At 50.1% G+C, this 26,086-nt stretch overlaps 1 protein-coding gene across 1 annotated transcript in view; it reads right to left on the reverse strand.

The window, feature by feature from the left end:
* The window catches only part of LOC138528011 (single-stranded DNA cytosine deaminase-like), a 137,200-nt gene that overhangs the window by 45,585 nt on the left and 65,529 nt on the right, over positions 1 to 26,086 (reverse strand). The window contains exons 2-3 of the mRNA XM_069639442.1: positions 17,768 to 18,354; positions 8,621 to 8,675 (exon numbers count right to left, since the gene is read on the reverse strand). Coding sequence (XP_069495543.1) covers positions 8,621 to 8,675; positions 17,768 to 18,319 — 607 coding nt within the window. The 5' untranslated portion in view covers positions 18,320 to 18,354. The remainder of the gene's footprint in view (positions 1 to 8,620; positions 8,676 to 17,767; positions 18,355 to 26,086) is intronic.

A 26,086-nucleotide genomic window follows, 5' to 3' on the forward strand; every position in this document is an offset into this window, starting at 1 on the left:
CTCCACACATGGGGGGACAGGGTCACCATGCAAGTAACGACCACGTCCCCTACCGGATCCACCACGGCCACCACTTGTGGCTCGTCCACCTTTGCCACCCTTACGGAATCCTCGCCTCCCAACCATGGCACTGATGTTAATGTGCGTATGGGAGTTGCTGTAAACTATTGTCCTGGGCAATTGGGGGTCAAAGGGGTTGGGTACCAGATGGTAATTGTACCCTAGTGCTCTAGCAAGGCTGAATGTGACCCCTGGGGAAAGATGACGGGTCACGCAACGCACAGGAAGCCCAAAAAAGGGAGATGAAGTGCACGCAACCCCTCCTAGACCACGTGTGCGGAAAAAAAAAACCTGCACTACGCTGTGGCACCCAGTAACACAAGAATGAACGTATGCGTGTCACACGCAGCCTAGAATGACCTCTGAAGGGGTAGGCTACACACGGGGCAAGCACAGATGTTAGATACGTGCGTGACTCACCGTCTGCCAGGAAAAAGAGCGTGAAAAAGAAGCGCGTTTGGTTGGCAACACCCCCGCCAAAAGAAGATTTGTACGCTGTCTGAGGAGACAGGACAACAGTAGAAGGGAACACTGTTTGAGGGAACAGGCCCAGGAAAACCAGAAAAAGAGAAAAAAGAGAAAAAGCTGTCAGAGGTAACAGGGAGTACGAACTTGAAACGCTGTGAAGTAAATCGTGTGTGAAACGACAAGAAGTACAGAATTCACCCACTCGCTCTCCACGAAAAGCACGTACAAGGAAATGGTGTTCTACACGTACCTTTTATGCAGGCCCAAACGCCCAGCGTCACTTACGCGGCGTGTACGCGCTAGCGCCATTTCCACCAATTACACGCTTTGTCACTTCTGCGTGTAGCGCCATTTCCACCAATTACACGCTTTGTCACTTCCGCGTGTACGCGCTAAGGCCATTTCCACCAATTACACGCTTTGTCACTTCTGCGTGTAGGGCCATTTCCACCAATTACACGCTTTGTCACTTCCACGTGTACGCGCTAAGGCCATTTCCACCAATTACACGCTTTGTCACTTCTGCGTGTAGGGCCATTTCCACCAATTACACGCTTTGTCACTTCCGCGTGTACGCGCTAAGGCCATTTCCACCAATTACAGCTTTGACACTCGGAAGTGTCTTTCATTTTTTTAACACGCAACATTTCCAACGTGTGCCCTATTCAACATGCACATGACTTCATAGTGGCGCATACGCTGGTGGCCTTTGGGCCAATGAATGTACAGTGTGCTGACGCGTTTACGCGCTAAGGGCCTTTCCTCGAATTACACGCAGACGTGTTGGATTTTCAAGTGCAAAATCACTCCGTATCAAGCTGGCCACGCGTTCACACACGGAAGACCACGCCCCTGCCCAGAAGGCCGAATTACTGCCCCCCCAGAGCCCTGAGCATGCTCCCACCTGCCATCTGCTGCTGCCTGACTGCCTGCTGCCCACGTGCCCTGCCATTTGCTGCCTGTACATCAGCCAGGGGTGCTGTTGCTGTGACCACCCCTGCTGGAACCGAAGACTCCCGACTGCTTTTCCATCGCCCCACAGCCCAGCCCCAGGACCCAGTTGCCCACCCACTCCTGCCTCTGGGGTTGCCATGTCGGGCACTGCAACATCTGGCACCAGTGGCAACCCCCGGCCAAGGAGGCAGAGGGGCACCAGCTTCACTGCCACCGAAGTTGGTGTCCTGGTGGAGCATGTCCTGGGGCAGTATGATGCCCTCTTCGGAAGGTTGCGCGCCGACAAGGAAGGACGGACTCCGATCTGGATGGACATCGTGACTGCCATCAACGCGGAGGAGGTGGCAGTCCGCGACTACGAACGTGTCAGGAAGCGCTGGGAGGACTTCAGGTCCAGGACCCTCAACAAGGCCCGGCGCCTCCTGAAGGCAGCGGATGCTAAGGGGTGCCGGGGCCACTTTTCGGAAGATCAGATGAGGGTCCTGGAGCGCATATCCCCAGCGCTCCACATCCAGGTCCTTGAGAAGCAGACCCGTCTGGAGTCGAGCGGTAAGTGTACATGCATACTGATTGTAAGCTGTGCGTGTGGTGGTGTGCCAGGAGTGTGCAGGTTGAACATGTATTTTTATGTGGCCAAGTAGGGCGGGTGTACAGGGCCGTGAGGGTGACACATGCGAGGGGTCTCATGTGTGACACATGGATGGTGCTTGTGTGTGTGGGCTTGCATGGCACAGGATGTGGAGGAATGATTGTCAGGTGTGACATGGATGTCGATCAAAACACTGCGACAGTTGGCGGGGGTGTACACATGCATGCAAGTTTGGTGTTGTGTGTGCATGTGTAGTGTACTCCCTATGTTGCATGTGATGTGTGGATGACCTTTGGCTGCTCATGCTGTTGTTTGTGAATGGATGGTGCTGGTTGTTGCAATATGGCTGTGGTATGGCTCATGTGTGCAAGTTGAAATGACATGTGTGTTGGGGATTGTGATGCCATGTCTGAGGTTTACCAATGCCACTCATGTATAACTGTCATGTGTGTATGAGTCCATTTTACAGTGCCCTGATGCCTGTGTTTTCTTTCGCCCTGCCTGCAGCGTCAACTGATGAAGAGGGCGGAGAAGGTGCTGTGGAGCACAGCGGCAGGGGTCGCACCACCAGCCGGAGACGCAAAGCCTGGATCCCCTCCCAGGTTGTGATCTCGTCGGGGAGTGAGGAGTCCGGTGCCGCATCCCAGGCCGCAGCTGCAGAGGGGAGGTCCAAGAGGCGGAGGTTGGAGTTGGACTCCTCGGCAGCAGAAGGGGCAGCTGGGACACCACAGGGCCCAACGGAGGAAGATGGCACGGAGTCATCCAGGTTGGTGGGGGGTTTGGTGGAGGAGGAGGCCGTGCAAGCGACAGTGGCGGGGTCTGGAGGTGGGGATTCCACTGGTGCTAGTGGTGCAGTGCAGGATCAGGGACAGGAGGCAGCACAGGCCGCCGCAGAGGTGCCTGTGTGCAATCCTGTCCCTGCTCCTGTCACTGCATCATCTTGCACCAGCGGGGATGCCTACCTCCAGAACCATTCTCAGGGAGAGGATTGGCTTACAACACCTGCCCTTCCTCTCCCTGCAGATGTGGCTATCCTGCACCAGGTTGAGCCTGTCCAGGGTGAGGTGGCGTTGCGTCAACGGGCCATGCGAGCTGACCTGCAGTCTTTTCATGATGAGTCTGCACGTCTTCTCGCATGGCTCGTTGACCGCGTTGACCCACTGGGACAGCTCACCAGGGCTGGATTCCTCCGTTTCCTGGACCTTGTTCCGACCCCCTTCTCCACAGAACCCCCTATGCCCCAGTCGTCCTCCATGCCATCTTCCCACCCATGTGTCACCTGGGTGCCCTGTGGAGCTGCCTCCGACCGTGCGGCCAGGCTGGTAGACAACAGATCCCTGCCACAGTCGGGAGTCGGACGTCCAGCAGGGGTGGCCACATCAACGACTGCACCCCAGCTGGAGGAGGATGTGCAGGCACCATCGGACAGGGCACATGGACAGCAGCAGCTGCAGCAGCAGGAGGCTGTAGGTGGGAGCCACGATAGCTCGGGCCCTTTAACATCGGAGGGCCAGGCATCGGCCGGAGGGCAAGAGGACCCTGGATGGGAAGTGTCTTCCGTGAGCAGCGGTTGGGCCACGCCATAGATGCGGAGCGGCGGCGGGCGGAGGAGGCGCGGCTCTCGATGGTCAGGGTGGAGAACTCCATGTGGAGGGCCCTGAGGCGGGCCGAGTGCCTCGAGGCAATCCGCAGGGAGTTGGAGGTGAACATGTCGGCATCCCTGCGGACCCTCGGGGCCATGGAACAGGACCGCCTCCGGGACATAGACGAGGAGTTCGATGATGCCCTGGCCCGGAACACCACTAAGTGAGCTGCTGGACTGGCCCGCCGCCATTGTATAGTTATTTAGTGATAGGTTTCCTTTATAGTTTATTTTTATTTGGAGTTGACGGACATTTTAGATAGGTTTTTTGGTACGTTTCATTTCTTCTCTTGGGATGATGGACCCTGAATACTTTGTACATAGTTTGACTTTGGATTTGGATATTTTTTTTACTATGAATATTTTTTCCCATGGAGCAATGGTTTTCTATTTCTTTTTTCCCTTCATTTCCTTTTCATGGACTTGAACTTTGGAAGATATTTTTGATGGATTATCATTTATTGATTTTAATTTGAAAAGGGACAGCCAGCTTAATTTTGTTATTATTTTACTTGTGTATTTTGGTTAATTTTGATTGCCATTGCTGTTGTTTTTAATACGTTATTTGGATTTTTTCATTCTTCAATGTGTGGTTTCATCTCATTGTTTTCATGCATGTCATGATATGGGTTTTCAGGTTCACTTGCAACCATTGTGTGTGTGTGACACACATGTGTTGATTTACATTGTTTCCATTGGAGTAGTATCATGGGCACATGTAATACTTGGTTGTGTCTTTGGGCTGTGGTGGCTGGCCATGAGGCACATGCTTGAGGATTGTCAGGGCCTGTGGGCAGGGGGACATGAGTGGGGGCCTGGTGGAGGCTGCCCCTGCACTGCTGGAGGGTGGGGGTGGTGGGAGACATGAGTGGGGGCCTGGCGGAGGCTGCCCATGGTGGGTGGGGGGGTGGGGGTGGTGGGAGACATGGGTGGGGGCCTGGTGGAGGGTGCCCCACACTGCTGGGGGTGGGCGTGCAGGGGGACATGAGTGGGGGCCTGGTGGAGGGTGCCCCTGGATGCTGGGGGGTGGGGGTGGTGGGAGACATGAGTGGGGGCCTGGTGGAGGGTGCCCCTGGATGCTGGGGGGTGGGGGTGGTGGTAGACATGGGTGGGAGCCTGGTGGAGGGTGCCCCACACTGCTGGGGGGTGGGGGTGGGTGGGAGACATGAGTGGGGGCCTGGTGGAGGCTGCCCCTGGTGGCTGGGGGTGGGAGACATGAGTGGGGGCCTGGTGGAGGGTGCCCCTGCACTGCTGGGGGGTGGGGGTGCAGGGGGACATGAGTGGGGGCCTGGTGGAGGGTGCCCCTGGATGCTGGGGGTGGAGGTGGTGGTAGACATGGGTGGGAGCCTGGTGGAGGGTGCCCCACACTGCTGGGGGGGTGGGGGTGGTGGGAGACATGAGTGGGGGCCTGGTGGAGGGTGCCCCTGGATGCTGGGGGGTAGGGATGGTGGGAGACATGAGTGGGGGCCTGGTGGAGGCTGCCCCTGGTGGTTGGGGGGTGGGGGTGGTGGGAGACATGAGTGGGGGCCTGGTGGAGGGTGCCCCTGCACTGCTGGGGGGTGGTGGTGCAGGGAGACATGAGTGGGGGCCTGGTGGAGGGTGCCCCTGGATGCTGGGGGGTGGGGGTACAGGGGGACATGAGTGGGGGCCTGGTGGAGGGTGCCCCTGGATGCTGGGGGGTGGGGGTGGTGGGAGACATGAGTGGAGGCCTGGTGGAGGGTGCCCTTGCACTGCTGGGGGGTGGGGGTGGTGGGAGACATGGGTGGGGGCCTGGTGGAGGGTGCCCCACACTGCTGGGGGGGTGGGTGTGGTGGGAGACATGAGTGGGGGCCTGGTGGGGGCTGCCCATGGTGGCTGGGGGTTGGGGGGGTGGTAGGCACGGGTGGGAGCCTGGTGGAGGGTGCCCCTGCACTGCTGGGGGGTGGGGGTGGGTGGGAGACATGAGTGTGTGCCTGGTGGGGGCTGCCCATGGTGGCTGGGGGGTGGGGGTGGTGGGAGACATGAGTGGGGGCCTGGTGGAGGCTGCCCCTGGTGGCTGGGGTGTGGGGGTGGTGGGAGACATGGGTGGGGGCCTGGTGGAGGGTGCCCCTGCACTAATGGGGGGTGGGGGTGCTGGGGGACATGAGTGGGGGCCTGGTGGAGGGTGCCCCTGGATGCTGGGGGGTGGGGGTGGTGGGAGACATGAGTGGGGGCCTGGTGGAGGGTGCCCCACACTGCTGGGGGGGTGGGGGTGGTGGGAGACATGAGTGGGGGCCTGGTGGAGGGTGCCCCTGGATGCTGGGGGGGTGGGGGTGGTGGGAGACATGAGTGGGGGCCTGGTGGAGGCTACCCCTGCACTGCTGGGGGGTGGGGGTGGTGGGAGACATGAGTGGGGGCCTGGTGGAGGGAGCCCCTGGATGCTGGGGGGTGGGGGTGGTGGGAGACATGAGTGGGGGCCTGGTGGAGGGTGCCCCTGGATGCTGGGGGGTGGGGGTGCAGGGGGACATGAGTGGGGGCCTGGTGGAGGGTGCCCCTGGATGCTGGGGGGTGGGGGTGGTGGGAGACATGAGTGGGGGCCTGGTGGAGGGTGCCCCACACTGCTGGGGGGGTGGGGGTGGGTGGGAGACATGAGTGGGGGCCTGGCGGAGGCTGCCCATGGTGGCTGGGGGGTGGGGGTGGTGGGAGACATGAGTGGGGGCCTGGTGGAGGGTGCCCCACACTGCTGGGGGGGGGGTGGGTGGGAGACATGAGTGGGGGCCTGGCGGAGGCTGCCCATGGTGGCTGGGGGGTGGGGTGGTGGGAGACACGGGTGGGGGCCTGGTGGAGGGTGCCCCACACTGCTGGGGGGGTGGGTGTGGTGGGAGACATGAGTGGGGGCCTGGTGGGGGCTGCCCATGGTGGCTGGGGGTTGGGGGGGCGGTAGACACGGGTGGGAGCCTGGTGGAGGGTGCCCCTGCACTGCTGGGGGGTGGGGGTGGGTGGGAAACATGGGTGGGGGCCTGGTGGAGGGTGCCCCACACTGCTGGGGGGGTGGGGGTGGTGGGAGACATGAGTGGGGGCCTGGCGGGGGCTGCCCATGGTGGCTGGGGGGTGGGGGGGTGGTAGACATGGGTGGGGGCCTGGTGGGGGCTGTCCATGGTGGCTGGGGGGTGGGGGTGGTGGGAGACATGGGTGGGGGCCTGGTGGAGGGTGCCCCACACTGCTGGGGGGTGGGGGTGGTGGGAGACATGAGCAGGTGTGCAGGGTAGTCCCCTGTTTTGTGGGCTGCCTGCAGGGGCCATGGAGGGTGTACAGGAAACACCTGTGAGGACCCACCCAGCCTAATCGCGTGTGTAACTTCCCGCGCACCCCTGTAATACACGTACCCAGCCAAATCGCGTGTGATGATTCCCGCGCACCCCTGTAATACACGTACCCAGCCAAATCGCGTGTGATTATTCCCGCGCACCCCTGTAATACACGTACCCAGCCAAATCGCGTGTGACAATTCCCGCGTACCCCTGTAATACACGTACCCTGGCTAATCGCGTGTAAAACTTCACGCGTACCCCTGTCATACACGTACCCAGCCAAATTGCGTGTGATAATTCCTGCATACCCCTGTAATACACGTACCCTGGCTAATCGCGTGTAAAACTTCACGCGTACCCCTGTAATACACGTACCCTGGCCAATCGCGTGTAAAACTTCCCGCGTACCCCTGTAATACACGTACCCTGGCTAATCGCGTGTAAAACTTCCCGCGTACCCCTGATATAAACGTTACCCACTTTGCGTTCCTTGTTTGGCAGCCCTGTAAACTGGTCCAGGGTTAGCGCAGCCCTTTGCGATGATTTAGCGATTTTGATGGCTTTTCCTTGCGCGAGGGCGTTCTTGGGGGCGTTACTGGCGCTGCTGCAGGGTCGCTGCGATACTCTGCGCCACGGCTGGTTTGGGAGCCTAAAATCCATGAATAAGCTGTGCGCGGAAATCGGTTTTAGCGCACGCGCCTGGCGCAGACAATCGCACGCGGACACTCTGCGCCAGCCGCTTGCGACACTTTTCTGCGAAATTCTATGAATTACCCTGAATATCTCTTACCATTGTGCTAGTAGCATTCCTGAAAAAAATATTTACTCAGTTGGGGGACATCCTCAAATGTGGAGGTCACTTAATGAGCTTAAAGTAAGCTTGTAGTGGACCTAGCATGTAATTGACTTTTGTGGAGAGCACAACGCCACTTTATTTGCCTATGGTTTATCGATGAATTAACTTTTTTTTCTTTTTGCGGATGTATTATGTTTTATAATCTACCTCATATAGTAATGTTGAATTATTCCTTTTTACAACTTTTTATTGAAGTCATGTGTAATGTTAGTCTTTTTAACTTGTGTGTAACATTAAAATGTGGACTATAATTTTATACTTGAATTGTGAAAGGTTTAAATTGTAAACCATAACTAATTAAATACAAAAATAATATTAAAATAAAAAACCCTTTCTGTGGCTCGTCAGTGCTTATCAAACCCTGCGGCTCACAATGGCTTGCTCCTGCCTCCAACTTCTGAAAGTAACATATAGATAGTGATAGCATGAAATGTGGATGGAGGGAGCAGGAACGACCCATTTCCAACATCCCATTCCAAACTCTGACTCAGGAGCTGAAGTGATGGCAAAAGAAAGGAGACCCCTACTTTTACCCATACTTCCTGCTCTAACTGCGTTGCAGTTGCTCAAGGGAAGCACTGCTTCCTCCCTGCACAGTAAAGTGAGGCCTATGTATACACAAATATTGTTTTAGCAACCTCCATGAAAACGATTTTTAACAAATAATGTTCAATGAAGGTCATGGTTCCGAAGAATTGCTTACATGCTTTTTGCAATATAATTTCTGTTTATTTCTTCAGTACAATACACTGACAGAGCACGTTTGCAAGTGATAATCTTACCTGAAAGTGGCAAATTTGTTTCAATTATATTGTTGTCACTGCAATTATTCTCCACCTGGGAAAAATTGAAAAATCCAATTAAACGATATAGAACCCGTCATACATTTAAATAGTATTTGTCATTGTGTTGTTCTTTCTTGCATGTTTTTTCCATTTACTTGATAGGTTGAACACCATAGACCAATATCTGCTCAATTTGGAGTGCAGGAAATAAGATGTAAAAAGAAAGAAATAAAAGCTAGTACCTTCCAAAGAGATTAATACAGAAGGGAGTGATTCATATGAGGTGGGAGATGATGGACTTTGTGGAGTGGGAACAGAAATAGGACCATGAACCGTCCTTGAGATGCATAGGTAATGATTTGATGTGCACCATTCCAAGCCAAAGGGCCCATCTTTTTAACTAACGTGGCCAGCAAACAACTAGGCCTCTATCACAGTAGAACTAGGAACACTAGAATTAAACCTACTGTAAATGGGTTGAAATTAACAAAGACGATGTGTAACTATAGGTGGAAAAGACCCCCTTTTATTAACATAAGTATGTACAATTGTATGTTGTGTATTTTAAAACTATACTGTATCTGCTTCCCTTGTGTTTTTTGAAGAGTCAAGAAAGACGTGGATATAGGGTAGCATTACTGTGCCTGACCCTCCACTAATACCTCAGTCCTGTATATTCCCGACAGAGGTAGAATAAGAAATGCTTTCTATATTTCAATAGGAGCCAGGGGAAAAGTAAGGTTTGACTGCTGCGTGGACACAATAGTCTACGGCAGCCCCAGGTCGTGCAAAGATCTGCTGTTCAACAGTAATAAGGTCAAACTCAACGTATCAAACTGTGGAAAAGTAAGGTCAAAGTCAACGTATCAAAATGTGGACGGCTTGTGCAACCCCCTTTACCTTATGGTGAAAATGTGTGGTATTAGCATACATGTTGGGTTGAACAAAAGAGTGTGTCGTATATTCAAAGAGGAACATAATGTACTTAATTGAATGGGTATATTTGTTCTGGTAATAGCCTCATTAAAGACATCCATTACGTCCATATTACTATAGTTCGTTTATTTCACGGTGCTGCCGGTAAGGCTACTCTGATTCGGCAGATTTGTATGAAATAAATGCAGAGTATATGTCAAGATCGAAACATCCATGTCTGTTACACAACCATCGATTACTCAAGAGAAATTTCAACAAACTGTTCTGAATTTGTCAGACCAAAAACAATAACCTCTGGAGGATATTTTAATATCCTACCAATGTTTTTATTGCATTCTCATTGCATTTTCCATATTTTGGGGGTTTCATTTTGCAAATCTTTATAATCAACATTTAGTGATAGACTCCAATTTTGAGCGAACTGTTTTCATGAACACTTAGGGCCTGATTCACAGAATTTTCTGCGCGCTGAAAAGTGATTTGTGCACTTTTCAGCACGCAAAACTCCTTTTCCCGATTCATGGATCAGACTTTGCATGTTTTTCCAGGACTATGTGCGGGTCCATCACGTCTTTGCGTGCAGTCAAGGGCTTTGCGCGACGGAGGGGCAGTCCGTAGTATTGCTGGGGTGCTTGATGGTGTGGATAAGGTAGATGCAAAGGTCGGTATACGTTGCTGGTTTTGCTTTGCAAGGGGGCGTGTTGTGTCTGTTCCGAGCGCTACTTGCTCCTAGGGTTATTTTGCAGTTAAAATTCCATGAATACGCAGAGCGCGCAAAACATGCTTTTGCGTCCAGTTAAGCGCAAAGTAGTTTTACACGCAGCGTGCTTTGCAGGGACTTTACGCTTTTTCTATAAATCGCGCCCTTAAGGTCAATGTGGTAATGCCAACCAGAGATTAATTCAATCACTTAAGGTGCTTCAGATATATAATCCTTTTTTTTAAAAAATAACTTTTATAACTGAATCTGTAATGTTATGAATAAAAGATGATGTTCAAATGAATAATGAAACCATTATTTACAGCCACCCACCAATATCATCATGTATGTATGTATTTTAGTTTTGTATAGCGCCGGTTGCCCGAAGGCATCAGGGCGCTTTGGACAAACAGAACACATAACATGACCTCACAATCATAACTAAACATTGCTTATACAATCAAATTCTAACCTGTACTTGCATTATGCATCTCATTGATGCAGTGTACATCGGCGTCCTGGAAGTCACTGCTCTCAGAAGTGCATATGTTGTCATATTTGTCAAAAGCAAATACATTATTACAGAATAGCCCATCAGTTCTACCTAATGGAACCAAATCACTTAATTTTACATGAGAAACTGAATATTGATGGTATGGTATTCCTCATTTTATATTCTCTGGCAAGGTGCTCAATGGGTCACAAGGCAAAAACCAATACGTTTCAACTTTTATTGTCAAATACACACACAAAACAATTAGGGTTCCCAGCCTATGGTTGGTCCCTGCGTCCTTCACCTCAACCTTGAAGGGGGCCCCCACCTCTTTAGTCCAGGATCCCAATTCCACAACGGCTTGCTCGAGTATTGGTTTACTACAGGCAGGTTACCCCTACTCTCTTTGGAAACGCTGCTTCTAACAAGACACGTTGTTTGGTTGTTTACACGTGCACCCTCCCCTTTGTTCTCCCATGTTTCCTCACCACACTTTGTTTTCTGTTTGCTGTGCTCTAAAGCACCCTGCAGGTATGTAGCACATTTTCAAACCCCAAAATAAAACTATAAATGTCCTTTTTGAACACTATGGGCCTGAGTCACAAATTGCATTACAATGGGAAAATCCCACTGAAAAACGCCTTTTTAACCAGGCACTATATTTTCTTAAAAAGAAAATGTCTCCCCAACTTGCGCCAAACAGCAGATCCTCAAATTATTCATTTGGCATATGCAACAGTGTCCACAGGAAATGCATTGCGGTCTTCAACACATGCCGAAAATACAGCTCACAATGGTCCTAAGTATCTGTATGCAGACATTGTTCCCTGTGCAGACATGTTAGAAAGAGAAGAAATACTGTATACATTATTGCTTATAAAAAAATATGCATTAATGGGCACATTTACATTTATATTGAATACATTACACTCATTATTTAGCCTCGTTTGTTACAAATAATGGAATGAAATGACCTTATGAATTCAATAAGCAGCATATGTTGGTTAAGTAAAATGATGATAACATTTAGGGGGCCTGTAGAATGTCAGATTTGCTCCTGCTGCTTCGCATCTTATTCATAAAGTCCAAACATTGAGCACATCTGGAGCCTCTCTGAGATGCCTTTGAGCAAATCTCTGGGAATCACGTTTGCATGTGTGCATGTTGAAGATGCTCTCGGTAGCTCCAGATTTGCTTCAGTTTTACGTTTGCAGATAGCGTATGTGGCTGCAGGAGCAAATCTGGGATGCTGAGGGTATCATCTCCTGATTTGCTCCACAGCAGATCTTTGTGAATCGGGCTCTACGTGTGAATTTCCATTTAGTGATCGTTCTAAGGAGGATTTTTTTCCCCCCATGAAATCCATAGTTGTTCGTTAGGATGAGCTCCTGCTGGAGTGTCTCTCTTGCAGTCTCCTTACCCTTGAACCCAGCGTTCAGGTCGCCACCCAGCGTTGTGCCCCCCCCCTCCAGGGAGTCCTATGCACTAAAAAAATGGGCAGTTACACCGCTCTACTGCCACTTGTAATCCCGGACAGAGGCGTTGCTGGGAGGGTGGGGGGGCGAGGGGGTGATGAGGGGGCTATAGCCCCTGGTCTTTTGGTTGTAGCCCCGGATGGAAACTCAGGGGCTACAGCCAAAAGGCTAGCTAGCCCCGAGTCCCAACAGCCCCGACATTAGCGTTGCCCCGGATCACTTCCATATCTAGCAACACCCCTGATCCCGCAGTAAATCGGTGAGACCAAGTGGCAGTAACGGTTATTCCGTTTTGTTGTATTTGGGAGGATCTGCAACCACAAAGCACTGTCTCAACAATATATGACACACCTGCACCTGTAAAACATATTTTCTTGTGGCTCGTTGGCCGTCTTTGCACCCCCCCCCCCATGTTGCACTCAGTTTCAGGCAATGTACCTATGTTTGTCCCCAAGTTTGCATTCAGGTGCCGATTCTGCCCCATGGTACTCTCAGGGACCATATATGCCTCTCCTTGGGCAGGGGGAGGGCCTGGCCCTAGGCCAGGTCACGCAACACAGCATCTGTTCATGGACTCTTTCAAGCGAATAATGGGAGTTGGATTCTGCTCTTTTCATTGGTCACAAAACTCTTCCTAACAAAATAGGGCTGTAAATTGCAAGACATATATACAAAGTTGGCTAGGTTGTGAGGCTTTGGCTGCTTCTACATTCATTCTCGCTTGCCAAGTTTTTGTAAGCACGGGCCCACTTGCATTAGAGGGCGTTTTGGGAACAGATCTGGGCTATCCCTTGACCATGCCACACTATTAAGCTCGTTTTCATGGGCCCTGGGGGGTGAATTTCATGCGGAAATGTTTTCTGCATGTTTTATAGCCTTTGACTAATATTGGTCCCGACGTAAAATCGTTTGCTTAGGTTTTGCATGCAAAACGATCTTCAATGCGTTTGTAAGTAGGAACGATGCGATTTCACTGACTATAAATAGGCAGCCATTTTGGGCACATTTAACATCCACCAGACGGAATGATGATAATCATTTCCCCTTGTTTTACCACCTAAACTGAAAATACCACCCGCTCTGATCAGGTGCAAACAGAGGTGTTGAGGCCCATATCATCATAACAAGCCTCACCATGGCGGCTTCATAAAAAGGCCAGAATGACCACAGTCTGCTAAACACAGCATCATGGATAAAGCAGCGCACCTTAATCTTGACATTAGGCAGTTTCATTTACTACTAGCAGCTGCCCTGTTGTACCAGCAGCAGCAGCCACCCACAGGAAGCCCATTTGCCTGCCCAGCAGCCCCCCATCAGGTAATCCATCAGTCTGCCCAACAGCACCCCTACTAAGTAGTCTATCAGCCTGCCCAGCAGCCCTCCAGCATCCCCTGAACAGTTGCTCCTAGTGAAGGGGGTGGAAGAAGACTGCAAAGGGCTTATATGCCAAGGTGGTCCTGGCCCAGGTTGTCAAAGGTAGACCTGCCCGACCAGCAGAACCTTGCTATCGAGCACCTGGATCTGTTCTCTCCATTCACTCTCCTGGAAGAAAGAGAGGGCGACCTAAAGCCCAACAGGGACATCAAAACATCCATCCACCATAAACTGAAGCTGCTCAGAGTCAGGGACGTCATTAAGGGGTCGCCAGGGGTCGCACCTTGCTACCCTTGTGGTCTCCCTTGCTACCCCTAAAAATTACAAATTGAAGCTCCTGGGCTGTGGCCAATGCCATGTGGCTCTTTGCTTCTGGGTGACTGGCTTTCTTGTTCAGGCTTCTTAAAAAAACAGGGGGTTTCACAAGTGTGACCCTAAATAAGAAAGAATAGGAATAACAAATAATTTGTCTTTCTGGAATTCCATACAATAATTGCTAGATTCATTAAAGGTTTATTTCAGGCACACTTCAGGGTGAGTCACTGATTTAGTCTGTTCTTAAACACCTCAAATTCACAATGCAGACAAAATCCTCCAAAAAACCTTTAGAGTAGAATAAGCATCCATTTAGGACTATAGGCCTCATTACACGGATGGCGGTAAGGATTTACCGGTACCGGTAAAATATCGGTACCGGTAAATCCTTACCGCCTTACTACGAGGTCCCTTTGCGGGTTGGGGGATTTAAACGGCTGCTTTTTGCAGGCGTTAAAATCCAACCCACTAAGGGACCTCGGAGCTAATTGCGGCACCGCAAAATTGCGGTGCCGTAATTAGCGCCTTCCCCATTCCCATAGAGCCCTATGGGGCAGAAATGGGAATGGGGAAGGGCAATGGCGGAAAGGGGATTTACCGCCCCTCCAACCTTGGAATGGGGCGGTAGATCCCCTTTCCGCCAAGGCGGTGCCGGTATTTTACCGGCATGAGCCATGGCGCTGATAGCGCCATGGCTCACCGCCTACCGTGTAATGAGGCCCTATGTATTTTGCTTTTCGCAAGTTGCAGTTACAGCATGTTTTTTTCTGTTTATACATATGATGATCCTTTCTTGTATGAAATGTATAATAAGCACATCACAGTGATTTTGTAACCATATTTTTCACACTTTACTTAGGAACAATACTATGTGATGCCACTTCCTGTTTTGTCAAGCGGTAAAAGGTTGTGTTCCATCACTTCTCGTGATATCACTTTGGGGTGGAGTCAAATGACATAACTTCCTGTGATGTCATCAGAGGTCAAGGTTCATGTGATGTCACTTCCGCTACCCCTGGCATTTTGATGAAATGACGTCCCTGCTCAGAGTCGTATACTTATGCACAGTGACACCTTTCTGAACACAGTGGCACCTTTCTGAACACAGCAGCTTTGATACATGACCTGCATAACCCAGCCTTGATCTGCTGCATCCTTTCCCAGGGAATAATAGATATGGCGCAGCATATGCACCAGCATGTTATGTTTTCCTCGGAACCTGCTATTGTCAGTGCCAACAAGGCTAGGTCTATGCTATTGCTGGGTTCCCTAATGTGAAGGTTGCTGTGGACATCAGCCTTGTACCACCCAGGTCGTGAGAGCATGTATTTTGTAACAGTGCATAGATCAGAGTATTCAATTCAAATGCTCTGTGGTGCAGACCTGATTTTCACCCATGTGAGTGCAAGATTCCCAGGCTCATTACATGACTCTATGATCCTGGCCCAAAGCAACCTAGGGTGCATCATGGAATGCCTGCTACAACGCTGTTCATTGCTGCTGGGTTTGTATGTGGAATCCCACTTCCACAGCAAAGCATGTCATCACAAACCCACCAAATCTAAAACTTGAGAACATATTACTCTTTTCACACATCTTGCTAAAAGAACGCAATGGTGAAGGGACACGCAGGCAGAACCAAGAACGGGAACACACACAACCATAGAAAGAGAAACAGACAGACCACCAATCATGGGCATAACATAGCAGAACAAAAGACAAGTAACTGCCCATTACTCTGCGCAACTACATGCCTATGCATTGTCAAGGCCGGCTCCTCGATGAATACTTATGCTTTTCCAGTTGTCCAAGCACTCGACAAAAACATGCAGACTAAAGGAAAAATCTATGAGGCTCATTACAGGGTTGCTGGTATCGCACCGGTAATTCCGGCTGGATACCGGCAACCCTGCCTTACCGTCTCCACCGCCTGATATCCCTGTATTACCGGGATATTACAGCCGGCGGAGTGACAGTAAATTCCCATTCCCATGGAGCCCCTTAGGACTCCATGGGATGGGATTGCCAGAATCACTGGCAGTGGGAGAACTGGTGCCAGTGATTCAGGCATTTATCTGCATGCCGGGGCCTGATCTATCGGAAGGTAAGGCCTGCCGGGAGATCCGTGGCCCCGGCATTTATTCCGGACCGGCAAACACGTAATGAGGCCGACACGTCCTTGATGACTTTCACGAATTAAGTACCACAGATAGCAGCTCAAGTAAAACAAAACAATGATTCGCAATCCCCCAACCATCCTCCTCACAGGTGAATCCAGATAACCAATCAATACAATGGCTGATTACACCACAAAGGCAATATCTTCAATGGTCTTTGGAAACAGCTCATATGTACTTTGACACATTCTACAATCTTGCCAGAGGAAACAAAGACTGAGAGCGCTTCCTGTGCACTGAACCTTTTCAAGGTGGTCCAATTCCGTTCTCTCAGTTGTGGCTCTTGCGGCCATCTACCCTTACATCTCAGATTGATTCTGCCCTACTAAAATGCTTTGTCATCCCTTCACTCATTTGCCTTATCAATTCTTTTCCCTTAGCAATCTGCTCTTCACATTGCCCCAGTAACTCATTGTGGGAAAGTTGACATACATTTCAGTGCTGCTTGTCAGTTTTGCACTGATGCTAGTAAAACTTGCATCAATACTCAATGGGGGTCATTACGAGGTAGGCGGTATGGGGTTAACAGCGCCGGTAAAGGTGCCGGAGCCGTCAACCCCTTACCGCCCCATTACGTGGTCTGCTTGCGGGAACCCGCTAAGGACGCCTGGTTTTACCACGCGTTCTTAGCGGGTCCCGCGAGCAGACCAGCATGCTAACAACGGGCCCGTTGTTAGCATCATCCCCATTCCCATTGAGCCCTATGGGGGCTCGAATGGGAATGGGGATGTACCGGGTCCGGGTTCCTTGAATGAGGAATTACCGGGCTCTCCAAGGTCGGAATGGCCCGGTAATTCCTCATTCAAGGAACCCGGACCCGGTACCCGGTAAGGGGTTAGCCATGCCGCTAATAGCAGCATGGTTACCTCATTCATCGTAATGACCCCCAATGTCCTTTTTACCCTTGCTCGGCTCGGTTCGTGTACATTTTGGTACAGAATTATCAGCACTGGTTAGAAATTGGTTGGCTGTAGTGGAACTTGTGATCCTGCCCATTGTGTCCAAGATATGCATGTTACTGGATGGTCATCATTTATACAAACATTTGTGCCTCATATCGAGGTTGCCGGTCCGATAACAATGGTACCAGAATGCTTGCCGGTACCGTTGTTACAGGACCAGCAAACTCTGAGTTGTGCTCGCGGGTGCCTTTCATTCCGCCAGGCCTGGCCTGGTGGAATGAAAGGCACCCACGAGCACAGCAAGCCTGTAGCACCGGCACCGTTATGAATGGTGCCGGTGCTACAGGCATCCCCATTCCCATTGAGCCCTACTGGGCTGAAATGGGAATGGCGATCTATCGGCACCCGCGAAAGGGCAATTACCGGGTCCGGCAGGGCCTTTCTCGAAATGAGGCACATTGTCTTGCAAGGAACCATCAGGGGTGATCTGGAGGCATCACTACTGTATGTTGTGAGATGGTGTTTGATGTTCTCGCCTTGAAGGCTAGTATCCCATTGGATTTTAGCTTCCATTAGATACTGGTAACCTTGACCTTCTTTGCAGTGCTCCAGAACAATAGACTCCAATACTGTCACAGCTGGAACCTGAAAGCACAAGCATGTCCAGCCGTGTGCCAACCTTATTGCTACACACTGTTTATATGACGCTTGCCATGACTTAACACAAACTGTTCAAGAATTGAGTTCAGTGTTATAGAAACAAGCACCATACCTCTCTTAGTTGACCTTGAAGCCATTGAGTGTATTTCATACTGATGAGCTCCAATTCAGGCCATGGTTCAAATCTGCTCACTGGATCCACAAATAAGTAAAAACCTTCCTCATAATCGCCCTTGTCCATGATTTTAATCGAGGCTCCATGCTTATTGAGCATCCTCAGGCCAGTCTCACTGGCCTTGTCATTCCATTTATATGGCTTTGCACATTTAATACTCAAATCCAAGTTTTCACCATTTTTAGAAAGAAACCAAGATATTTCTGCACAGCACTTGTAACAGGGACTGTACGAGATGTAAAAGGTGATCTTGCATTTTTCCCCTAGCCTGGGAACTTTTTCATTGATGTACTTTTGCAATTCTTTTAAAGCAAGGCTTTCGGCATGATGACCTTGAGGATTGTTGTAGGCATAACCCCACAACTCCCAAAGATTTTTGTTCCTCTCCTTCAAGCTGAAGCACAACAAGGTTTTGTAAAGGAAAGTTGTGTTGCAAAAGTTCTCTTGGAATTCTTTCAAAGATACACGTTCTCTCAAATTCAGCGGCATAGCCCTGGGACTGAATAAACACCACTGAGAGAGACCTAAGGAGAAAGTAAACGACAAGTATGAACATTTTTGTACCAAATTTCATGGAATTTTATAGAAATACTTATATGTTCAAATGTAAATGTCAGGAATATTTCCAAAACATTCAAAGTATTTTTTAAACAATATTGTCAAACATAATACACTATCAGAAATAAACCCATCTTAGCATATACAAGAGAACTTGATTTGCATATACAATGGTGGATGGATTCAAGTGTAAGCATAACAAAGTCTGTCAAATTAAATCTTCCCATTTTTAGGAAGGTGGAGTTCAGGACAGCATCATATGACCTCTCTGGGCTGATGGGCGACCAATCTCTGCCATCCCTTCAGGCGATTCCTCTCAACAACAGCCACACTCGACTCTGAATGGACCACCCGACCCTCATCACTAGGCCTTACTTCCTTCTTAGTGCACTGGCATCAGGTAGTTTTCGCCATTTAAAGCCCCAGTGGCTAATGGCATCATCTGTTTGCGAGGATCCCCTCCTCTCACCCTTTGCCAGGAACCTTGGCAAGGAGGCACTCCATTACCTCCTCCAGTGTAGCTGTGTCTCTGCCACCTGTCTGGTCCTGGTTGTCCACCCCCTCAGCCCTTAGGCCGGTCGTGGTGCCAACACCCCTCCCCTCAACACTTCTGGCAGGGTCTGGTTATCGCCATCCTTCTTCCCTCATGGCTAATCCTATATGACCCACCTCTCCATATACCCATGCAATCCTCCTCCTCCACTCGTTACTGGTTGCCCACACCCCTATCCCCATCTTAATGTATACTAGTCCTGTAGTGCGACAATTGTTCACAAAACTATTCCTACTGGTTTTTGTTCCCTCTTAACCTCATAATTGATGGGACTGCCATCGATAAAATAATGTTTTGGTCAAACACATATTTTTCTGCTGACTCTAATAAAATACAAAAATCAAATATGGGCTGGAAAAATACAGTGCCTTTTTTCACCGAGATACAAGCAGGCTTCTGTTTCTAATAAAATAGAAGTTAGTATAGTGAAGGTGCAAAAGGACTGTGGGCCACAGGGCAAGGAGCCAATGGCACGGACTTAGAAGTACGGAACAGCCACCAGTCCAAACTTGTTGGAAAAATCTCAGTTCACACAGAATGTGAAGTCTAACTGCTCTGAAGTATGAAACACCAAATCAACAAGATCCTCGTCAAGTCAGCAGTAGTCTTAGCAGGGATTGAGAATGTGAGCAGCCTAGCCTAAAGGGACCCTTCCATGAACACACTCGCCATAGTCAGACCAACAAACTTGGCCAACAATGCAGAACTCTAGCATTACTATGCTAACATAGCAACCGGGTGTACATATGTGCGCGTATGCAGGCGAAAACTGTAAATGTACATGAGACATGCTAGAGTTTATGAAAACTGCAATCAAGATAATATCGAGAAGGATAATACTCACGAATCAGGTGGAAATAAAGATACCAAAGCAAATAGTCGGTAAATAGAATTTTTGGTACCACATTCAACACAAAATTGCCACCATCCGAAAATTGTCACCCAGCTATTTTACATGTTGCAGCAAACTATATTGCAAAGAAAAGCAACGTGCACATACAAATAAAACAACACAGCACACACATTACATGAGAACACTATCCAATACCAAAGATATGGTAGGCAAAAACCTTATAGCATATCAGTTTTAGGTGCCATCGCAGAAGTGCAACATTGCTAGACACATAACTAATTTTGTTCATGAAACTGAGAAAAACACGTAGTCAATACATCATCAGGGAACATCAAAAATGCATACAAATCTTCTTGTGCAAACAGTTGGGCACATTATTCAACTTTTACCCGAAACCAGAGTACAAATGTATAAAAAGCACAGTATTGGAAAGTGAATGACACTGTATAAATCTAATAGGCCCCAAACTTTAAACCACACACCATATGAACTCGTAAATAGCAATGTAGGAAAATGTTGTAAACATTCCCTGGATTTGGGAAATTCATTAACCATGTGAGAGGAGGAAGAACTAACTGTTCGAATAAAGTGCAAGTGCAGTACCTCATCATACCACCACTGCCCGCCAGGGGGTGTGAAATCTTCCCACTTCCTGGCAACGCGCAGATTTGCATTAATAATAGCCTTAACATTCAAAGCAGGAGCGCTACCTCTAAATTCACCCTTTTTACTGGTACACATGCCTGAGAATGCAGGGTCTCAAAAAATAATTCCCTTCACAAAAACTACACCTTGAACCAGGGACGGGGGTGATAAAACTGCATTCCCGAAAAGCCTCTCATAGGAGCATGTGCAATTTTGAAGGAAATGTCTTAAAACTGCAGAATTGGCAATACAAAATAATATGGCAGCGGCTCATACATCATGTGACAGTTGTGGCTTCTGAGATTGGACACTTTCTACCTGGGAGCAGCTGTCTTCAAAGGTTCTCCCCTTTGATACACTGCAATAATCAGGGCTTCTCAATCCAAACTCACTGTCCTGTTGGGATAAAAAGAAAGAATACAAAGATCGGAAGTAGCCACACAGCGCTCCAGAACTCTCCACAACAGCTGGATAGAGGCGCTCCCTGTAGACCAACCTGGCAGAGTGCCTTGGACTCCCCTTGCGTCTGTCTAGCTCAATGTTAGAAATGCATTACTTTGATGTTGATGTAAAATCCACTAAAATGGCAATAAAATGTTTTGTTGAAAAATAAATAATAATGCAAATCATGTACGCTTACACAGTAGTCGTTGTTATATAGTGGCATTTGGCTCCCTCAGGCCCTGAGCTGCAAGCCCCCCAAACCAACAGAGCACACACGACACACTGTTGCTTGTCTGGGCTCCACGGGCACTCTGGTGCACATGTGACGTGCCCCGTTTATTATCCACATGTGGTGGAGTTACGTCACTCTGCTGCGTGTGTCTGTTAACACCACACCCCTCCTTCTTCATAACAACAAACCACTGTGAACAGCAGTAATACTCAATAACACTTAGAGTAACATGAACTGCCAATATTGCCACCTCAACATGTGAATCACGTCCTGGTTTAACTACCACAACGGGTGGTCTAGTTCTTTACATGACCAGGCTGCTCGACTCAGGAGTTCAGTACATAGTCAGTGAGGCGGTCAGGTCTCCCCCCCCAGCCTCTGGGGATACCTTCTGCCCCCTTCCTGGCTCAGACTCTCCTCGATCCAGGATAACCGGTGTACAAACAGGCCCTCCACCTTCGTCTGGTACCTCTGCACAGTCTCGCCTTGGGATGGTCTCCAACTGGACACCCTCCCCAAGCTTCTTGAAGAAGCTGGCATTTCTCGTGACCATTGTCTTTTCATCTGACGCCGTTATTATGACCACTTCACCGCGACAATGTCCATGGGATTGGGCTCATACGTCAATGACATTTTTCTTTGTGGGTGCAGATTTCTTATCAGCACTGCATCACCCAGGGCCAGCTGATGTTGATGGAGGTCCCTCCAAACATTCTCTCCCTCCATCCGATGTCTTCGGTCACACTCCACCTGGTCAGCATTAATTATCGCTGGTTCCCTAGGCACCGCTTCCGGCAGAAGGCCTCTCGGGCATCTTTGAAACATGCCTTCGGCAGGGGCAACTTCGGTGGAGCCATGAGGGGTCGCTCGGTACTCCCGAAAGAACTGGTACAGCGCTCTTCGTAGTCTCTGACCTTGTCCGTTGGCAATCCTAAAGACCTTGTTTAGAGTCCTCACAAATCTGTCAGCTTCACCATTAGCTCGTTGCCAGACTGGTGTGACTTTCCTGTGATGTATTCCGTACCCTTCCATTAGCTGGACGAAGCTGCCACACTGGAACGGTGGCCCATTGTGTGAGCACAGGGTCTGGGGTAGTCCATGTGTCACAAATATTTTCTCTAGGCCCACTGCTACATCATCAAATGCTACAGAGTCTAGAAACTCTACTTCAGGGTACCTTGACCATTGGTCTACCACTACTAAGAAGTGAACACCCCTTTCTGTGGATCCAAAATCTGTGTGCACCGTCTCCCACTGCCCTCTTTGCACTGGCGAGGCCACCTGGCACCACACACATGACACCACAAACTCCTCCACTCGCCTCTCCAGGTCAGGGAACCACACCTTCAGACGGAGCCTGGCTTTGGTCCTGGCCATCCCTTGGTGTCCTTGGTGTGCCAGCTCAATCACCTGGTGTATTTTGCTGGCTGGCATGACCATTCAGTCCCCACATAGCATTATACCCGACTCCACGAATGTCAGCTCCTCCCCTACTCTCCAGAGATGCTCTAAGGTCATTCAAGCTTCCTAAGTCCTTTTTCCTAGGCATTCCAGCACTGACTTCCACTCCCCTCGTTGGAGCGCGTCTCTGAGGATCTGAAAACATTCGTCTCCTATGGATGCCTTTTCCAGCTCTTGGATGAGCATGGAGTTCCAGGTGGTGGACTCCACTAGAAGTTGGACTTATTCGCCGGCCTCCTCAATACCTGTCTTGTCTTCTTTGTCCACCCCCACCCGGGGGTGTCTCGACAGATAGTCAGCCGCGTTGTTGGTCCCCGGCGGTAAACTATTAACACTCCATACTCCAACAGGGCCAGCATCCATCTTTCAATCCAAGCTGGCTGCTTGGACGATGATCCCGCCATGATCGGCAGCAATGGCTTGTGGTCTGTCATTACCGTCACTGGCCTGCCAAGCACGTTCAGGCAGAAATGCTGGCACCGCCACAGTACTGTTAGAGCCTCCCGCTCTATTTGAGAGTACCGTTGCTCGGTTTCAGACAGTGCACAATGACACCCCAAAGCTCAGGCGCTTATATTGATACAGTCAGCGGTGTGTAGTGAATGTCGTAATGTATCTGGAGTCTGGATGTAATACAACCTGGTGGTATCCCTCTCTTAGGTCCGGTTTGGAAAAGAACTTCGCACCTTGCAGCTCTTTGATGATGTTGTCTATCGTCATGTGAGGTGCCTTTCCCTTTTGATGGCCTTGTTTGGTAGTCTCATGTCTACGCAGATCCTGACTGAGTCAGGTTGCTTGGGTTTGCGGGTGACCACTATGGGAGATACCCAGGGTGTTGGACTGTCCACTTTTTCAATAACGTCCAACCTTACTAGGTTCTCGAGTTCCTTGTCTACCAGGTCCTGTAGATGGAACAGAACCCTTCTCTGTTTTAAGGCCACTGGCTGAATTGATTGATCGATGTGCAGTCTTACTGGCTCACCGACCATCTGGCCAATCCCCTCAAACAGCTGCTCAAACTTTTGGAGAACGCCTTGCACATCCACAACATTAACTCCATAGGCGAAACTGACAATCCCTGAGGCCTCTGCAGCTGCACAGCTCAACAGGGTGTTGTGGCTGACATCTGTGACGTAGAAGCAGGCTTTGATGGAGCCGTCGCCATGCTCTAGTTTCGCTACAAAGGCTCCCAACAGCGGAATATGTTGGTCTCCCCGAACATGAAAATGCGTGCTCTGGGTTGATGCAAACATGGGTGCCTATCCATTGCCTCGTAATGCACCGTGGCAATCGCAGTGACAGAAGCACTAGTGTCCACCAACGCCGGCAAACAACCCACTTGCATTGTGCAATTTGGATGTCTTCAGGCCTTCGACTGTAGCACATTCGCACTTGAAATGAAAAAGAACTTCTCATCATCCTTGTCCTCTTCAGGCTGATGACTGATTCTCTCCTCTTTCCTGGTCTGTTAAGACGGATTTCTGAACTCTGTCCTGGTGGCGCAGAGGTTCAGAAGGCCAACCTAATTACTTGGAACAGGGTAACCTCTGGACAAGCCAGACCAATCAAGGTAGCGATCGCGGCGGTCAAGACTAGGTCTCAAGAGGGGTGAGGGTGACTGAAAGCCCGCAGTGAGCACACAAAGCAAGAGCGCGTTACAAACTACTCCAAACAGTTGTTTATATCAAAAATAGATACACATTTATTATAAGGCCTCAAAACTAATGACCACAGTAAAAGCAGCAACATACAATGATATTAAACCAACACATACACTATCCACCCAATATATATACAGAATACACAGTTTCACAGCATTAGCAGCACGAAATATGTTATCCACCTGCAGGGGAAGGAAAACAGGCAGTGCAAACCAATGCGTGTGATATGTCCGCCTTCTGAGGCCCCTAACTGGATGGTAGTCCAATCCCTACGAAGAGTGGAGCCTAGCGCTCAAAAGTACCTGCACACGCCGGTGCCAATGGGCAGAAGGTGAAGCTCTTCGGAGGACGTTGAACAGCTCTGTAGGGAGCTCTAATGAAGGAGAACACGGTCCGCGACTCTAGCGCAGCCTCCACTGTGAGGCAGAAGCAGGGCGCGAGTACGGACAAGGGGTGCTGTATTCACAGCGGGGAAAAGCAAAGGGCACTGCAGGAGGGCGACCAGATCCTAGCTAATCTACTCACCGGTCCCCGAAGCAAGCAGGCCCGAGCTTCTCCTCGATAGATGCAGCTTCTGGCAGGTTCTGAAGAGCAGGGAACGTCTCGTCGTCGTGCAGAGTAAAAAGACGTCCCGATCGAAGAAACAAGCACAGTTTTGTTGCCACCGCAGGGCAACGGGACGGCCGGGTGTATTCAAGCCAAACGAGCACCGCTCACCTCTAGCTTAGGACTGCTAAGCAAACGAAGCGTGTGAGCATGCCCCGGACTCAGAATACCCCCCAACCTGTCGGCGATTACAGAGCAGGCCTCCTTAGTAAGCTGGTCAGTCAACTGGATGGCCCAGAGACACTTCCGAAGGCTTACAGCAGGAGTTGATGAAGGTGCCGGGAATAGCTGGTCCTGCTATTCCAATAGGTCGAAGCGCCAGTACAGGCCTTCTTGTTCGATCTTAGGTGGAAAGGGCTTCACCGGACGACAGCGATGAGGAGCAGAAGTTCTTCAGGGGGTCACCAGTGATTCCTCGGTCCAGCCTCGTGTTCGCAGGATACTTGGCTCCTGTATCCCTGGGTTCGTAAGAACTCAGGAGATCGACATGGTAGTGGTGTTTCCAGCTCCCTCTTATCCACGGTTCCCTTCGCGCCAAAACGGAGGGGAGCCAATGGGAGATCCGCTCATCAACACACATACCATACGTGGACCAATCACGGACCACGGTGGTCCCAGGCATTCACACCACCCTAGACTCTCTGGCACCCAGGATGTGTATTGGGACCAGACAGCCCAGCCCACATCCTGGGGGCACTCAAACGACATGTAGAAGCCCGCGAAAGCAACCGTGTTTCGCGGGAAACTACATGCCCAAATAAGGAAGGCCCCGGGTCGCCTGACCCGGGGGAAGGTAAAGGGAGCAAGACGGACAGTGGACTAGACAAAGGAGCCTCGTGGTCCGGCCATTTTGTGTAGCCGGGCCACCCTTTTGTGTTCGCGGCAAAAACGTGCTCAGAACGGCAAAAGGAGCTCAAAATAAACCAAATGATCGCTGCCACCAGCCCAGTCCCTGAATGACTTGCACCGATCCAAAAACCATCCTACAAGAGTGTCTAGGGTCTGTAGAAGGCTAGAGACCCAAGAGAGCTGTAACTTAGCTTACAGTGCCCTCTTGTGTCGTGTTGCACTAAAATGGCGACACGATAAAAGAAACTACGGGAAACAGCGTTCCCCGGTACTGACTGTCTTAAGGGCATGTCAGTTTCCCCGTAAGAAAGGAGCGAAAGCCCAGAGGAGTACGGCAGAAGGCTGCACTTCTCTGGCAAAGTCAAGAAACAGGTTGAAAACAATAGCAAAAAGT

This window comes from Ambystoma mexicanum, chromosome 7q, assembly GCF_040938575.1.
Source record: "Ambystoma mexicanum isolate Mex_15411 chromosome 7q, UKY_AmexF1_1, whole genome shotgun sequence".
Taxonomy (NCBI): domain Eukaryota; kingdom Metazoa; phylum Chordata; class Amphibia; order Caudata; family Ambystomatidae; genus Ambystoma; species Ambystoma mexicanum.